General features: G+C 42.7%; 1 protein-coding gene across 1 annotated transcript; it reads left to right on the forward strand.

The window, feature by feature from the left end:
• Nucleotides 1-4,619: 4,619 nt before the first annotated feature.
• On the forward strand, nucleotides 4,620-17,416 carry LOC133616076 (uncharacterized). Its single transcript, XM_061975137.1, has 2 exons — nucleotides 4,620-4,953; nucleotides 14,195-17,416. Exon 2 carries the CDS (start codon nucleotides 14,302-14,304, stop codon nucleotides 16,084-16,086), a length of 1,785 nt encoding a protein of 594 aa, XP_061831121.1. The 5' UTR covers nucleotides 4,620-4,953; nucleotides 14,195-14,301; the 3' UTR covers nucleotides 16,087-17,416.
• Nucleotides 17,417-18,585: the final 1,169 nt, after the last annotated feature.

Here is an 18,585-nt window from a genome sequence, read left to right on the forward strand (position 1 = left end):
TTCAAACCCCAGCCGAGTCATACCAAAGACTATAACAATGGGACCCATTACCTCCCTGCTTGGCACTCAGCATCAAGGGTTGGAATTGGGGGTTAAATCACCAAAGTGATTCCTAAGCGCGGCCACCGCTGCTGCTCACTGCTCTCCTCACCTCCCAGGGGGTGAACAAGGAGATGGGTCAAATGCAGAGGTTAATTTTACCACACCTAGTGTGTGTGTGACAATCACTGGTACTTTAACTTTTTTTTTAATGTACAGTTTCAAATGATGCATCACATTTTTACATGTTCTTTACAACATGTCTAAAAAAGACTAGGAAGAAGCAAGACTTATTTAATCCTACCCCTTTTCCTCTTCATATCAATTACTTACATCAATCAATCAATCAATTCCTTTATTGTCATTGTCATAATAACACTTAAGTCATACATGTCAACGAGATTTTGTTTGAGCTTTGTCTAGCGGCATAGAAACTGCATTGAAGTGCAGGTTGACCATAGTCTACAGTTTAGCATTGTCAAAAAGATGGCGAATAGAGGGGCGTAGGGCTGGGAACAGTCAGATGTCTGATGGGTGTTACGTTGATGTTGCAGCAATGCAATGTCCAGAGCACAATTATTGAGGTGGTGAACATATATGTTCACTCTCTGGAAAGATTTAGATTTAAAATGTAGGTTTATATTTAACATTTAGGTTTAGATTTAACATTTAGGATTTTGACTTAACATGTATTTTTATATTTAACATTTAGCGCTCACATTAAGATTTAGATTTAAGATTAGGATATCGATTTAACATTTAGGTTTGGATTTAACATTTATAAATGGATTTAACATTTATAAATGGATTTAACATTTAGGTTTAGACTTAACATTTAGTGCTCACCTTTAGATTTAGATTTTAGAGTTCAGATTCAGATTGGTTTATTTGAACATATATACAGTTTCAAATGATGCATCACATGTTTACATTTTCTTTACAACATGTCTAAAAAAAGACTAGAAAGAAGCATGACTTATTTTAATCCTACCCCTTTTTCTCTTCATATCAATTACTTACATATATGTTCACTTTCTGGTAAGGTTTAGATTTGAAATTTTGGTTTGGATTCAACATTTAGATTTCAAATTTAAATGTAACATTTGTATTTAGATTTTACGTTTAGATCTAATTTAATTTAATTTTCCTGAGGGAACTATCCTGAAGAAATCAATAAAATACTATGTATCTATCTATCTATCTATCTAACATTTAGATTAAAGATGTTGTACCTCGCCTTCCGCCGGAATGCAGCTGAGATAGGCTCCAGCAACCCCCGCGACCTCGAAAGGGACAAGCGGTAGAAAATGGATGGATTCAGATTTAACATTTAGATATAATATTTAGAGTAAACATTGAATTCAAACTTAATGAACTTGATGAAAACAAGCTAAATGTGAGAAAAATGTGTTAAACGTGAAAAAAGTGAGTTAAATGTGAGAAAAGTGAGCTAAATGCGAGAAATATATTTGATACAAAAGTGTGACTGAACTTTTGCAATGATTACCCCATAATATTGTATTCTTTTTATTTTGAAAAACAAAAGTAGAAGTAGCAGGTACATCTACAGTTAAAATGTTGGTTACAGTACTCTAATTGACATGTCTTGAACTTGAAAATGAGAAAAGAAACAATTTCCTCTTATTCAAACCTACAGTGTTGGTTGTGCTTTATTTAAATAAAAATGTTAATGTATGGCCATTAACTGTTTACTTGCTTTTTTTCTATCTATAATTGTTGTATAACTTCGCCTGTCGTGTTCAGTATCCAGTATTTATTTCGTTGTCACACTGGTTGAAATATTTTTGCTAAAGTTACTGAATCGATCTCAACTCACTGAATGGTATTGTTTAGGGCTGCAACAACTAATCGATTAAAATCGATTATAAAAATTGTTGGCGATTAATTTAGTCATCGATTTGTTGGATCTATGCTATGCGCATGCGCATAGGCTTTTTTTAAAATGTTTATAAACCTTTATTTATAAACTGCAACATGTACAAACAACTGAGAAACAATAATCAAAATAAGTATGGTGCCAGTATGCTGTTTTTCCCCCCAATAAAATACTGGAAAGGATAGAAATGTAGTTTCTCTCTTTTATCCGATTATTCATCGATTAATCGAAGTAATAATCGAGAGATTAATCGATTATCAAATTAATCGTTAGTTGCAGCCCTAGTATTGTTCTAAAAAGATATATCGTACCTGAATCGTATCGGCAACCACAAATTTGGAATCAAATCGTTACGCCTCTACTTCTTCTTCTTCATTTTATGGCAGGTCGCAACCAACGTTCTAGGTGCATACCGCCACCTACTGTACTGGAGTGTGTATCCTCAGGGTGAGTACTTAGGTTACAGACTACAGGTAAAAGCCAGTAAATTAGAATATTTTGAAAAACTTGATTTATTTCAGTAATTGCATTCAAAAGGTGTAACTTGTACATTATATTTATTCATTGCACACAGACTGATGCATTCAAATGTTTATTTCATTTAATTTTGATGATTTGAAGTGGCAACAAATGAAAATCCAAAATTCCGTGTGTCACAAAATTAGAATATTACTTAAGGCTAATACAAAAAAGGGATTTTTAGAAATGTTGGCCAACTGAAAAGTATGAAAATGAAAAATATGAGCATGTACAATACTCAATACTTGGTTGGAGCTCCTTTTGCCTCAATTACTGCGTTAATGCGGCGTGGCATGGAGTCGATGAGTTTCTGGCACTGCTCAGGTGTTATGAGAGCCCAGGTTGCTCTGATAGTGGCCTTCAACTCTTCTGCGTTTTTGGGTCTGGCATTCTGCATCTTCCTTTTCACAATACCCCACAGATTTTCTATGGGGCTAAGGTCAGGGGAGTTGGCGGGCCAATTTAGAACAGAAATACCATGGTCCGTAAACCAGGCACGGGTAGATTTTGCGCTGTGTGCAGGCGCCAAGTCCTGTTGGAACTTGAAATCTCCATCTCCATAGAGCAGGTCAGCAGCAGGAAGCATAAAGTGCTCTAAAACTTGCTGGTAGACGGCTGCGTTGACCCTGGATCTCAGGAAACAGAGTGGACCGTCACCAGCAGATGACATGGCACCCCAAACCATCACTGATGGTGGAAACTTTACACTAGACTTCAGGCAACGTGGATCCTGTGCCTATCCTGTCTTCCTCCAGACTCTGGGACCTCGATTTCCAAAGGAAATGCAAAATTTGCATGGTTGGGTGATGGTTTGGGGTGCCATGTCATCTGCTGGTGTCGGTCCACTCTGTTTCCTGAGATCCAGGGTCAACGCAGCCGTCTACCAGCAAGTTTTAGAGCACTTCATGCTTCCTGCTGCTGACCTGCTCTATGGAGATGGAGATTTCAAGTTCCAACAGGACTTGGCGCCTGCACACAGCGCAAAATCTACCCGTGCCTGGTTTACGGACCATGGTATTTCTGTTCTAAATTGGCCCGCCAACTCCCCTGACCTTAGCCCCATAGAAAATCTGTGGGGTATTGTGAAAAGGAAGATGCAGAATGCCAGACCCAAAAACGCAGAAGAGTTGAAGGCCACTATCAGAGCAACCTGGGCTCTCATAACACCTGAGCAGTGCCAGAAACTCATCGACTCCATGCCATGTCACATTAACGCAGTAATTGAGGCAAAAGGAGCTCCAACCAAGTATTGAGTATTGTACATGCTCATATTTTTCATTTTCATACTTTTCAGTTGGCCAACATTTCTAAAAATCCCTTTTTTGTATTAGCCTTAAGTAATATTCTAATTTTGTGACACACGGAATTTTGGATTTTCATTTGTTGCCACTTCAAATCATCAAAATTAAATGAAATAAACATTTGAATGCATCAGTCTGTGTGCAATGAATAAATATAATGTACAAGTTACACCTTTTGAATGCAATTACTGAAATAAATCAAGTTTTTCAAAATATTCTAATTTACTGGCTTTTACCTGTATATATCAAATACATATTTACACAAAAGCACACATAACAAAAGCGGAAAGAAAAAAATAAAATAAATAATCCATCCATCCATTTTCTACCGCTTATTCCCTTCGGGGTCGCGGGGGGCGCTGGAGCCTATCTCAGCTACAATCGGGCGGAAGGCGGGGTACACCCTGGACAAGTCGCCACCTCATCGCAGGGCCAACACAGATAGACAGACAACATTCACACTCACATCCACACACTAGGGCCAATTTAGTGTTGCCAATCAACTTATCCCCAGGTGCATGTCTTTGGAAGTGGGAGGAAGCCGGAGTACCCGGAGGGAACCCACGCAGTCACGGGGAGAACATGCAAACTCCACACAGAAAGATCCCGAGCCCGGGATTGAACCCAAGACTACTCAGGACCTCCGTATTGTGAGGCAGATGCACTAACCCCTCTCCCACCGTGAAGCCAAAAATAAAAAAATAAAAAAACCTATACTTTAGGTATTAAACCTGTGATCTTAAGATATCCCATTAGAGCCTTACTACATTCTTTATTGTTTTTTTACACCTCTACTTACTGGTGTCTGTGCCGAGGTCTAGCTGTAAATATGTCAGTTCAGTAGAACGGATGAAACACTACCCCCTAGTGTTTTGTAGTAAAAACGTGTAATATGTCTCCAGCAGCTCCTGGTCGTCTTTGTTAGATTGTTCTTCGGACAAACCGAGCCGTCGGTCTCATCTCTTCACCCAACCGGGTGCTGTGTAGCGCACTCGCACCGTGGAGCGGTCACAGCCGCACCGGCACGGCGGCGACAACTCCCCGCTTGGCAGTTTCCGGTGTTCGTCCGTCAGCGGGAGGATGGCGTCTGGCTTCTACCGCATCCCTTCTACCGCCGGTCCTCCGACCCCCACTTACCGCGAATGTCGTCGGCGCCAGTCCGAAGACTGAAAAGAAAAACACCTATAAGCGAACCCGGTAGGTTTTGTTGAATGACTGTTTGCACATTTATCGCATTTTAAGACATGAGAACCGCGGCTGCAGCTCGGTGCTCGGGGGGAGGCCTATCTAGTTTGGATTCGGGGTCAGTTCTCTCCGTAGAGGCTCACGTCTAACGTTGGACTAGTCAATCTGGCCTTTCATAAAGCGCCAGATCGGGCAAAGCGGCGATAGCTTCCGGGCGTCGCTTACGTCCTTTTTTGTTGTGTGAATTGTGTTACTTTTACTAGTAAATGGAGGATCCGATGTTGCAGCTAGGGGGAGATGGCAGGCTACATTAGTGCAGTTGCTAACGTTCCTGTAACTAGCTGCTAGCTGTTAGTTGCTAACTGGCTATTAGCTACAAACTGGTGGGGTTTTTTTTAATGAAATTGCTATTCATTAACTTTTTTAACAGAGGCGTAAGCTCAGAAAAGCCATTTAAAACGTAGCGTCGTAATTTACTACGTTTATTTCTTGAGCTTGCTCATAAAGCAACCATTTCATTGAGGTGTTTTGGCAGTTGAAAATCAGGAAATAGACTGGGCCGAGCTCGATAGCGGCATTGTTTATTAGTCACACTGCTCTTAATGTGTATTAGAAAACCACTCACATAATGACATCCCAAAAGTTAGATTAGCTACAATATGTTAATTGTTAGATGTTCAATCAATCAATCAATCTTTATTTATATAGCCCTAAATCACAAGTGTCTCAAAGGGCTGCACAAGCCACAACGACATCCTCGGTACAAAGCCCACATACGGGCAAGGAAAAACTCACCCCAGTGGGACGTCGATGTGAATGACTATGAGAAACCTTGGAGAGGACCGCATATGTGGGTAACCCCCCCCCTCTAGGGGAGACCGAAAGCAATGGATGTCGAGTGGGTCTGACATAATATTGTGAGAGTCCAGTCCATAGTGGATCCAACATAATAGTAGTAAGAGTCCAGTCCATAGTGGGGCCAGCAGGACACCATCCCGAGCGGAGACGGGTCAGCAGCGCAGAGATGTTCCCAGCCGATGCACAGGCGAGCGGTCCACCCCGGGTCCCGACTCTGGACAGCCAGCACTTCATCCATGGCCACCGGACCTGTGCCCCCCCCCCTCAAGGAAAAGGGGAGCAGAGGAGAAAAGAAAAGAAACGGCAGATCAACTGGTCTAACAGGGGGGCTATTTAAAGGCTAGAGTATACAAATGAGTTTTAAGATGGGACTTAAATGCTTCTACTGAGGTAGCATCTCTAATTGTTACCGGGAGGGCATTCCATAGTACTGGAGCCCGAATAGAAAACGCTCTATAGCCCGCAGACTTTTTTTGGGCTCTGGGAATCACTAATAAGCCGGAGTTCTTTGAACGCAGATTTCTTGCCGGGACATATGGTACAATGCAATCGACAAGATAGGACGGAGCTAGACCGTGTAGTATTTTATACGTAAGTAGTAAAACCTTAAAGTCACTTCTTAAGTGCACAGGAAGCCAGTGCAGGTGAGCCAGTATAGGCGTAATATGATCAAACTTTCTTGTTCTTGTCAAAAGTCTAGCAGCCGCATTTTGTACCAACTGTAATTTTTTAATGCTAGACATAGGGAGACCCGAAAATAATACGTTACAGTAGTCGAGACGAGACGTAACGAACGCATGAATAATGATCTCAGCGTCGCTAGTGGATAAAATAGAACGAATTTTAGCGATATTACGGAGATGAAAGAAGGCCGTTTTAGTAACACTCTTAATGTGTGATTCAAACGAGAGAGTTGGGTCGAAGATAATACCCAGATTCTTTACTGATTCGCCTTGTGTAATTGTTTGGTTGTCAAATGTTAAGGTGGTATTATTAAATAAATGTCGGTGTTTAGCAGGACCGATAATCAGCATTTCCGTTTTCTTGGCGTTGAGTTGCAAGAAGTTAGCGGACATCCATTGTTTAATTTCATTAAGACACGCCTCCAGCTGACTACAATCCGGCGTGTTGGTCAGCTTTAGGGGCATGTAGAGTTGGCTGTCATCAGCATAACAATGAAAGCTAACTTTGTTGAACTTTGACAATGTTCTTAATCAATCAATCAATCAATCAATGTTTATTTATATAGCCCTAAATCACAAGTGTCTCAAAGGGCTGCACAAGCCACAACGACATCCTCGGTATAGCCCACATAAGGGCAAGGAAAAACTCACCCCAGTGGGACGTCGATGTGAATGACTATGAGAAACCTTGGAGAGGACCGCATATGTGGATGGCACTTGCGGGTAACCTCGTTGAGGATGAGAAATCTTTGTGAATACGCCCAACACCCCAGGAAGAGTGTCTCTCATAGTCCGCGGTCTATTGCTCCACCGTCCCCCAAACTGATGGTGTCCACTTTTCTCCCCCACTATGCTGATTGTGGGAGATTGCATAACTAGAAGTACCGTATTTTCCGCACTATAAGGCGCACCGGATTATTAGCCGCACCTTCAATGAATGGCATATTTCATAACTTTGTCCACCAATAAGCCGCCCCGGACTATAAGCCGCGCCTACGCTGCGCTAAAGGGAATGTCAAAAAAACAGTCAGATAGGTCAGTCAAACTTTAATAATATATTAAAAACCAGCGTTCTAACAACTCTGTTCACTCCCAAAATGTACGCAAATGTGCAATCACAAACATAGTAAAATTCAAAATAGTGCAGAGCAATAGCAACATAATGTTGCTCGAACGTTAATGTCACAACACACAAAATAAACATAGCGCTTACTTTCTGAAGTTATTCTTCATTCGTAAATCCTTCGTCTTCGGTGTCCGAAGTGAAAAGTTGGGCAAATTTACGATCCACTGGCAGATGTTGGCGTCGTCTGGCGCTGCCTCCTCGTCTTAGTGAAAGTGTGTTCGCCTTCTGTCCTCCATTGTTCCCACGCAGTTAGCAGTCTAGCTTCGAATGCCCTGTTGACACCAATATCTAGCGGCTGGAGGTCTTTTGTCAATCCACCCGGAATGACGGCGAGTATTGAATTAAGCGCGTAAGCGTGTCTCTCAATGTGCTGTTATGAGCTAGCAAATATAACAACTACACTACCCAGCATGCAACGATAGTTACGAGCATGCGCGGTAGCCCTGAGAAGCTCCCACGCAGTTAGCAGTCTAGCTTCGAATGCCCTGTTGACACCAATATCTAGCGGCTGGAGGTCTTTTGTCAATCCACCCGGAATGACGGCGAGTATTGAATTAAGCGCGTAAGCGTGTCTCTCAATGTGCTGTTATGAGCTAGCAAATATAACAACTACACTACCCAGCATGCAACGATAGTTACGAGCATGCGCGGTAGCCCTGAGAAGCGTTGTATGCTGGCAGTTAGAATGTGGTTATGAGCACGCTGTGAGAAAACGTTGAGAACTCAGTTAACACGCCTCGTCTGCATTATTTATAATTAGACAGACAACACACTTAATAGGAGCCATTTGGGGTCTTTACATAAACACACAAATGGAAATGAAACGTCACATATCCCAGCATGCACCGCGCGCTTCTTCTACGGGGAAAAAAGATGGCGGCTGTTTACCGTAGTTGCGAGACCTAAACTTTATGAAAATGAATCTTAATATTTATCCATATATAAAGCGCACCGGGTTATAAGGCGCACTGTCAGCTTCTGAGAAAATTTGTGGTTTTTAGGTGCGCCTTATAGTGCGGAAAATACGGTATTTGCTTTTTTAATGACCCTACTCATTGCTATTCGGACATCTCTGATTTGTGTGTTTTGAGTTACAAGCTCGGTCATTGAACAGATTGTGCTCGTAAGTTGAGGTAGTACTGTATTACACAATATAATATTTGGTATTCAAATGATCATAGAATCGTTTAAAAACCAGTTACTTAAGCTTCTAATTTAGCTGCTGACGTATGCGATAACATAATTTCATGCATAATCTCCGGTTTTATTATTTTCTCAAAACTATTAATAATCTACTTGCTAATTTATTGTTAATAGCTGGTTACTTCTGTTGTCACATGGTTCTATACTTCTATTAAAATGTACTAAGCACTTATTTTTCTGTTCAATCAATCAATCAATGTTTATTTATATAGCCCTAAATCACAAGTGTCTCAAAGGGCTGCGCAAGCCACAACGACATCCTCGGTATAGCCCACATAAGGGCAAGGAAAAACTCACCCCAGTGGGACGTCGATGTGAATGACTATGAGAAACCTTGGAGAGGACCGCATATGTGGATGGCACTTGAGGGTAACCTCGTTGAGGATGAGAAATCTTTGTGAATACGCCCAACACCCCAGGAAGAGTGTCTCTCATAGTCCGCGGTCTATTGCTCCACCGTCCCCCAAACTGATGGTGTCCACTTTTCTCCCCCACTATGCTGATTGTGGGAGATTGCATAACTAGAAGTATTTGCTTTTTTAATGACCCTGCTCATTGCTATTCGGACATCTCTGATTTGTGTGTTTTGAGTTACAAGCTCGGTCATTGAACAGATTGTGCTCGTAAGTTGAGGTAGTACTGTATTACACAATATAATATTTGGTATTCAAATGATCATAGAATCGTTTAAAAACCAGTTACTTAAGCTTCTAATTTAGCTGCTGACGTATGCGATAACATAATTTCATGCATAATCTCCGGTTTTATTATTTTCTCAAAACTATTAATAATCTACTTGCTAATTTATTGTTAATAGCTGGTTACTTCTGTTGTCACATGGTTCTATACTTCTATTAAAATGTACTAAGCACTTATTTTTCTGTTCAATCAATCAATCAATGTTTATTTATATAGCCCTAAATCACAAGTGTCTCAAAGGGCTGCGCAAGCCACAACGACATCCTCGGTATAGCCCACATAAGGGCAAGGAAAAACTCACCCCAGTGGGACGTCGATGTGAATGACTATGAGAAACCTTGGAGAGGACCGCATATGTGGATGGCACTTGAGGGTAACCTCGTTGAGGATGAGAAATCTTTGTGAATACGCCCAACACCCCAGGAAGAGTGTCTCTCATAGTCCGCGGTCTATTGCTCCACCGTCCCCCAAACTGATGGTGTCCACTTTTCTCCCCCACTATGCTGATTGTGGGAGATTGCATAACTAGAAGTATTTGCTTTTTTAATGACCCTGCTCATTGCTATTCGGACATCTCTGATTTGTGTGTTTTGAGTTACAAGCTCGGTCATTGAACAGATTGTGCTCGTAAGTTGAGGTAGTACTGTATTACACAATATAATATTTGGTATTCAAATGATCATAGAATCGTTTAAAAACCAGTTACTTAAGCTTCTAATTTAGCTGCTGACGTATGCGATAACATAATTTCATGCATAATCTCCGGTTTTATTATTTTCTCAAAACTATTAATAATCTACTTGCTAATTTATTGTTAATAGCTGGTTACTTCTGTTGTCACATGGTTCTATACTTCTATTAAAATGTACTAAGCACTTATTTTTCTGTTCAATCAATCAATCAATGTTTATTTATATAGCCCTAAATCACAAGTGTCTCAAAGGGCTGCGCAAGCCACAACGACATCCTCGGTATAGCCCACATAAGGGCAAGGAAAAACTCACCCCAGTGGGACGTCGATGTGAATGACTATGAGAAACCTTGGAGAGGACCGCATATGTGGATGGCACTTGCGGGTAACCTCGTTGAGGATGAGAAATCTTTGTGAATACGCCCAACACCCCAGGAAGAGTGTCTCTCATAGTCCGCGGTCTATTGCTCCACCGTCCCCCAAACTGATGGTGTCCACTTTTCTCCCCCACTATGCTGATTGTGGGAGATTGCATAACTAGAAGTATTTGCTTTTTTAATGACCCTACTCATTGCTATTCGGACATCTCTGATTTGTGTGTTTTGAGTTACAAGCTCGGTCATTGAACAGATTGTGCTCGTAAGTTGAGGTAGTACTGTATTACACAATATAATATTTGGTATTCAAATGATCATAGAATCGTTTAAAAACCAGTTACTTAAGCTTCTAATTTAGCTGCTGACGTATGCGATAACATAATTTCATGCATAATCTCCGGTTTTATTATTTTCTCAAAACTATTAATAATCTACTTGCTAATTTATTGTTAATAGCTGGTTACTTCTGTTGTCACATGGTTCTATACTTCTATTAAAATGTACTAAGCACTTATTTTTCTGTTCAATCAATCAATCAATGTTTATTTATATAGCCCTAAATCACAAGTGTCTCAAAGGGCTGCACAAGCCACAACGACATCCTCGGTAAAAGCCCACATAAGGGCAAGGAAAAACTCACCCCAGTGGGACGTCGATGTGAATGACTATGAGAAACCTTGGAGAGGACCGCATATGTGGGTAACCCCCCCCTCTAGGGAGACCGAATGCAATGGATGTCGAGTGGGTCTAACATAATATTGTGAGAGTCCAGTCCATAGTGGATCCAGCATAACAGTAAGAGTCCAGTCCACAGTGGGGTCAGCAGGAAACCATCCCGAGCGGAGACGGGTCAGCAGCGCAGAGATGTTCCCAACCGATATACAGGCGAGCGGTCCACCCCGGGTCCCGACCCCGGACAGCCAGCACCCCATCCATGGCCACCGGATCTGTGTGTCTTCCCCTCCACAAGGGATAGGGGGGAGCAGAGGAGAAAAGAAAAGAAACGGCAGATCAACTGGTCTAGAAAAGGGGGGCTATTCAAAGGCTAGAGTATACAAATGAGTTTTGAGATGGGACTTAAATGTTTCTACTGAGGTAGCATCTCTAACTGTTACCGGGAGGGCATTCCATAGTGCTGGAGCCCGAATAGAAAACGCTCTACAGCCCGCAGACTTTTTTTGGGCTCTGGGAATCACTAATAAGCCGGAGTTCTTTGAACGCAGATTTCTTGCCGGGACATATGGTACAATACAATCGGTAAGATAGGCTGGAGCTAGACCGTGTAGTATTTTATACGTAAGTAGTAAAACCTTAAAGTCGCATCTTAAGTGCACAGGAAGCCAGTGCAGGTGAGCCAGTATAGGCGTAAGATGATCAAACTTTCTTGTTCTTGTCAAAAGTCTAGCAGCCGCATTTTGTACCAACTGTAATCTTTTAATGATAGACATAGGGAGACCCGAAAATAATACGTTACAGTAATCGAGACGAGACGTAACGAACGCATGAATAATGATCTCAGCGTCGCTAGTGGACAAAATGGAACGGATTTTAGCTTATGTTGTATCTTACTTTTCAGTTATAACTTGCGCCATTACATGTCTAATAAGCTTTCTTATGTACATTATTGAGCAGTTGTATGACTTCACATAACCCCTGATTTCCACAGGATGATAAACGGCAGCGGAACGCCATCGCAGACTCTTTCCGTTTTAATCCAAGTCAATGTGTCCGTTTCCGCCGCCTCTGGAATGGCACCAACATGGCGGTGACGTTCCACGTCCCTCCGCTAAATATCCGCAGATATTCTTATATTTGCCGGTCGCCGTAATACATCTGTTCAATTTAGCTAAGTTCTGCTAGTGTTGGATAGAAAGTCAATCACAAACACAAAATAAAGTATCCGGTTTACTTTCAAAATGAAATAGGCTGTCTTCAAGGCGGATGGTATTTTATACTTTAAAACGTCCTAACTGGTGGGGGTTTAAAACATGAAGTCAACTTGTCAAAGGATGGAATTTCACCTTGTTGGCACAAATAGATGAGGACATGCCAATTCTGGAGGTTCAACATTTAAGAACCAAAAACAGGCATATCCCAGGGAGCTATATGGGGGCTTGTGTCAAATACCAGCTGATACAGGGGCTTGGGAAGCAGGGGAGTGGTTTGTAGGAGTTCAATGAAATGTATGTACCGTATTTTCCGCACCATAAGGCGCCCTGGGTTAAAAGCCGCGCCTTCAATGAACGGCATATTTCAAAACTTTGTCCACCAATAAGCCGCCCCATGTTGTAAGCCGCATCTAACTGCGCTAAAGGAATGTCAAAAAAACAGTCAGATAGGTCAGTCAAACTTTAATAATATATTAAAAACCAGCGTTCTAACAACTCTGTTCACTCCCAAAATGTACGCAAATGTGCAATCACAAACATACGTATATCAACATGGACAGAGCTGCGTGAAAAAAGCCACCCGGCCTCTTCGCGTAAACTTAAACTTACCTTAACCACTCGCTCATCTTTTCTTCATCCATCCCTTCGAGTTAGCTTTTATGATGACGCCGGCTGGAAAGGTCTCTTTTGGCAAGGTCTTCCTTTTGAATATCACCATGGGTGGAAGTTAGCATGGCAAGCTAGAACCACAGTGAAGGATGACTTCTCATTCCCTGTGGTGCGAATATTCACCGTACGTGCTCCCGTTCCACAGTGCGGTTCACAGTAATATCAGTTGCTGTGAAATACGGTAGTAATCCGTGTGCGGATGGAGAGATTGCGTCTTTTCATGAACCGGATCCTTGTCGCTTAGTAGGAGCCATTTTGTGGTCTTTACAGATGTAAACAGGAAATGAAACGTACGGTGATATCCGCGCGTTTTTTCTTCTTCTTCCGGGGGCGGGTGGTTGCTTACAGTAGAAGAAGAAGCGCTTCCTGTTCTATGGGGGCGGGTGCTTACCTTGGCGGTTGCTTGCGTAGAAGAAGAAGCGCTTCCTGTTCTACCGGGAAAAAAGATGGCGGCTGTTTACCTAAGTTGCGAGATCGAAACTTTATGAAAATGAATCTTAATATTTATCCATATATAAAGCGCACCGGGTTAAAAGCCGCACTGTCAGCTTTTGAGTAAATTTGTGGTTTTTAGGTGCGGCTAATGGTGCGGAAAATACGGTATGTGCGTGTGTGTGTGCACAACGCTCGCTGGGGATGAACTTACTGTTGTGTTGTTGCTTACTACAAAAAAAATGTTGTTCTGCAAGGCAAAACGGGCGTCTTTTCCACGAGTCATGTCAAGTCAATGCCTTCACAAACGCACCCGCCTGTGGGCATTGATGGACGGCAAAGGTTGAGACGTTCCACAGTGTTTACTTTAGTGTTTTCTTTATAACGTGATAATGCGTGGAGTTGCGAGATCTCATAACAGTCTGCGCTATTTCGCTGCACGTCGAAGTCGCAACAGAACAGCGGTGGAGCTTGCCGTACGGCAGATGGTGGTGCAGTTTTGTGGCGGCTATATTCCGCTGCCGGTACGCATCTTGTGGAAATCAGGGGTTAGTCTGTTTCTGTGCATCACATCAGTGCAGCGGCGTTTGCATTCTAATTCTCCAATTGTCATGTGTTCCCTCCAGGTCTCATGGTTATCTTCAAGGACGTGTACATCCCGCATTTAAGACTCCAAATCAGTCTGCTGTGTGTGGCACTATAAACCTCATCATCCGAAATTCTGAATCCTTGCATGGAAAGTGGAATGATGACAGAGGCGTGGCAGCAGCAGCAGCAGCAGCAGCAGCATGTGGTGGCGCCACCTTCTGTAGTTCACACGCTTCCTCAGACGACGGACACCACTCTGGCCTGCACTGTGTATGGAGTTGTCCTTCAACCAGACTCCTCTCTGCAGCAGCAGCAGCTGGGCCAGCAGCATGTAGTACAATCGCAACAGCCCTCCATGCAGATAGCGGATGAAAGACACAAGTGTGGAGCCTGCGGCCATGACATCTCTCACCTGGCCAATCCGCATGAACACCAGTGCATGGTGACCCAAGACCGGTCCTTCCAATGCACGCAGTGCATGAAGATCTTCAGCCAGGCCACGGACCTCCTAGAGCATCAGTGTGTCCAGGTGGAACAGAAACCTTTTGTCTGTGGAGTGTGTAAGATGGGATTCTCCTTGCTCACTTCTTTGGCCCAGCATCACAACTCCCACGGCAATGGCAACAACCCAATGAAGTGCTCCATTTGTGAAAAAACTTACCGTCCCGGCTCTGGAAATGTCACTCCCACCTCGTCTGCAGCCAATCCTCAGCAGCCGTCCACTGGGGAGACATCTGGTGGCGGTGCAGCAATCAGTGCCTCATCCCCGCCTGCTTTTGAGGCCTCCGCACCAGATAGGCCATACAAGTGCTCAGTGTGCCATAAATCGTTCCGGCATTTGTCAGAGCTGACCCGCCACGAAAGGGTACACACAGGTGAGAAGCCGTACAAATGTGACACATGTGATAAAAGCTTCAGCCAGTCCTCACATCTGGCGCATCATCAACGCACACACAGCTCAGAGCGGCCATATAAGTGTGCTGTGTGTGAGAAGAGCTTTAAGCACCGTTCTCACCTTGTGCGCCACATGTACGCCCATTCGGGCGAGCACCTGTTCAAGTGCAATTTGTGCGAAATGCACTTTAAGGAGTCGTCCGAGCTCCTGCACCATCAATGCCAGCCCGAAGGAGAGAGGCCCTTTCGCTGTGGGTCGTGCGGGAAGAGCTTCAAGCGGCCGTCGGACCTGCGGCAGCACGAACGCACTCACTCTGAAGAGCGACCATTCCAGTGCGAGGAGTGCCAGATGAGCTTCAAGCAGCAGTATGCTCTTGTACGCCACCGGCGCACTCATAAAAATCCTGCTGACCGCCCTTTCAAGTGTAATCTCTGCGATAAAGGCTTTCTTCAGCCCTCCCACCTGCTTTACCATCAACAGGTGCACGGTATGGAAAGTTTATTTAAGTGTGCATCTTGCCAGAAGTCTTTTAGCCAATCCGGAGAACTGCTGAGGCACAAATGTGGCGGCGAAGTAGAGAAGCCCTATAAGTGCGACGTGTGCGGCAAAGGTTACAAAAAGAACTCGACGCTGCAACGCCACCAAAACACTCACTGCACAGAGAAGCCGCTGAAATGCTCTCTGTGTGACAAGCGCTTTGTGTCATCCTCAGAGTTTGTCCAGCACCGCTGCGACCCGACCCGCGAGAAACCGCTGAAATGTCCCGACTGTGAGAAACGCTTCAGGTACTCGTCCGAGCTGCAACGCCACCGCCGCGTCCACACCGGAGAGAAACCGTTCAAGTGCGCGAGCTGCGACAAGAGCTTCAAGCAACGCGAGCACCTGGCCAAGCATCAAAGCGTGCACTCGCGGGAGACGCAGTTTAAGTGCGTGTGGTGCGGCGAGCGGTTTGTGGACCTCGCCGCGCTGCAGGAACACACGGTGCAGCACACGGCCGAAGGTGAGAGTTTCCCGGAAGCGCCATGTATCCCGTGAACGGTGAGGTTCTGCAGGCTTGGACATCAAACTTGTGTGCCAGCCTCAGCGCTCACCTTTTTATAGGATATAACACGCCTGTGAAACATGTCTAATGATTTGTAGTAGCCAATATGTTAACCTCCTTTGAGTAAAAAGCAAAACCTCAGGATCAGGAATCCTTTAGTTAGTTTATATTTGAGGTAAAGACTTAAAGAGCAAAAAAGGCGTGTGATGTAAATGTGGGTCTATATTGACTAAGAACAGTACTGTGTGGGACATTTTTTCTGTGGTTGCATGTGAAAGTCAGTTTTTTTTTAATTGTTTACGCTTGTGGATGGCAAGACAGCTGTTATATATGTGTGCTCATGTGTATTGCCCCTGACATCCATGTGCCTTTTTTTTTCTTTTAAACAGATCTATGTTTTAATAATTTCATGTCCGGTATAGCAGTCCTTCCCATCAGCGCATAGCGACGGCCCTGTGCAGCAGTATCTTTTCACATACTTAGGTAGTGTCATCTGTTTGTGCATGACTATTTATCACACTTAGTATCACTGTTGTATTATAAGTTTGTTTATTTAGGAAAACACCATAAGAAGATGAGAAAAAAAACAAGTGGATTTGTGGAAACTGTATAGCCTGTGTCCTAAAATGTGTTATTGCATCTTTGTATTAAACGACTAGGTAGCACATACCTATCATGTCATATGAACACTTGACATGTGCAATAGAACATGCACAATGTAATATTTATGACTACTGATTCATTGCATAGTCTACCCTGTTAATATAGATTGTGTGTGTGTATGCGCTCATGTAAACTGAAAATGTGTAGTGCTTCTGTTACTTTTTTGTTTTTTTGACTTTTAATAAGCTTGCTGATATTTTGCAAGGACTTAAGTTTCAGTTTGAAATATCACATTTAATCTGACCATTTTTCAAATGCTATATATGGGTAAATTATAAGAAAGTAGCAAATTACCATGTGGTAAATCCAAATTGAGTAATGGGACTTATTCCCTGTCCAACCTGAGCACATAACTCCTAGCAACCTCAAAGTTGTTCAACGTATGCGTCTCTTAGCACTGAGGATGAAGTGAAATATATACAAAGGGAAGTTTCTATATTCCCTACAACTTTTTTTGCAGTATATTTAAAGAAAGCTTTCGGGGGGACAGAAGGTAACCACTGGAGTGGGACTGTAGTTGTATCACACTTTAATTTGGCTTCAAACTGCAAAAGGGTAACAATGAGCTGATGGAATGCTGGAGTTACACAAATGGGTATCATATAGACTCCTGTTCATACTGTACACATACATGTAAAATAAACCATTTTTAAACCATGATTCTAATGCATTGTTATGTGTACTGCTATTTATTTTACAGTTATTTGTGTTTCAGATTTACAGAGGCATGTTTTCCAAGTTGCTTTACATTAGTACTTCTCAAATAGTGGGATGACGGGAGGAAATTTGAGTATTAGTGTATTTATTTAAAAATAAATAAGGTTCTAACTAGTATTTCATTACTGGGCGTGGAAAGCTACTGCTGTAGATAAGTGATGATAATGTTCAATTCCCACAAACATGAACACGTCCCCCACTGTTCAAAAGTTTTAGAATATTTTCTGAATTCCCTAATTTATGATTAGGCCTCAGTTTGGTATATCGAATGAACCCAGTGCGGTTTGAGCTTCAATCATGCCCTGTGCAAGACCCCCAAGCTCCATACCTTCATCGTTGACCTAAACTCTACGTCCAAAGGGTTTGACTTGATCTTTTTCCCCCCCTCATCCTTGCCCATGTGACCCATTGCTGAAACCACCACTGGAAGATCCCCGGACTAACTAGGATGAGTGTCCAAAGTGCAGCTCAGTGGCTATTTTTAGCACAACTTTTGCATATTAATTCAATATGATTGAAATATAAATATTTTGCTAATTTTACTTGTCACCAACCGTATAACTCCAAGCTCCAATGTTTTTTTTTTGGTAGCTTAGCATACCTTGACCTACATTGGATTGGTTTTATCATCTTTAATATAGAAAATGTAACACAGTAACATACCAGCATACAAAATGCTGGTATGTTATTTTAGCGTCCCTTCACTGGCTCCCTGTGCGTTACCGAATACATTTTAAACTCCTTTTATTTGTTTTTAAATGTCTAAACAACCTCGCGCCAACCTATCTCTCCGACCTCCTTCAGCCTTACTGCCCCACCCGATCCTTAAGATCAGCCGATCAGCTGCTGTTGACGGTCCCTGACACAAGGCTGAAGCTTAGAGGTGACAGAGCTTTCGCCGTTGCTGCTCCCAAGCTCTGGAACGACCTACCCCTGAGTGTTAGACAAGCCTCCTCTCTTCCTGTTTTTAAATCTCTCTTAAAAACATACTTTTATTCCATGGCTTTTAACACTGAGTGATATCCATCCTGCAATGGCGCCCCATAATACACCTGCTGTGATCCTGTTTTTATGTTTTTATTCATTCTATTTTAATTATTTATTTTTTATCG

Source organism: Nerophis lumbriciformis, linkage group LG15 (assembly GCF_033978685.3).
Source record: "Nerophis lumbriciformis linkage group LG15, RoL_Nlum_v2.1, whole genome shotgun sequence".
Taxonomy (NCBI): Eukaryota; Metazoa; Chordata; class Actinopteri; order Syngnathiformes; family Syngnathidae; genus Nerophis; species Nerophis lumbriciformis.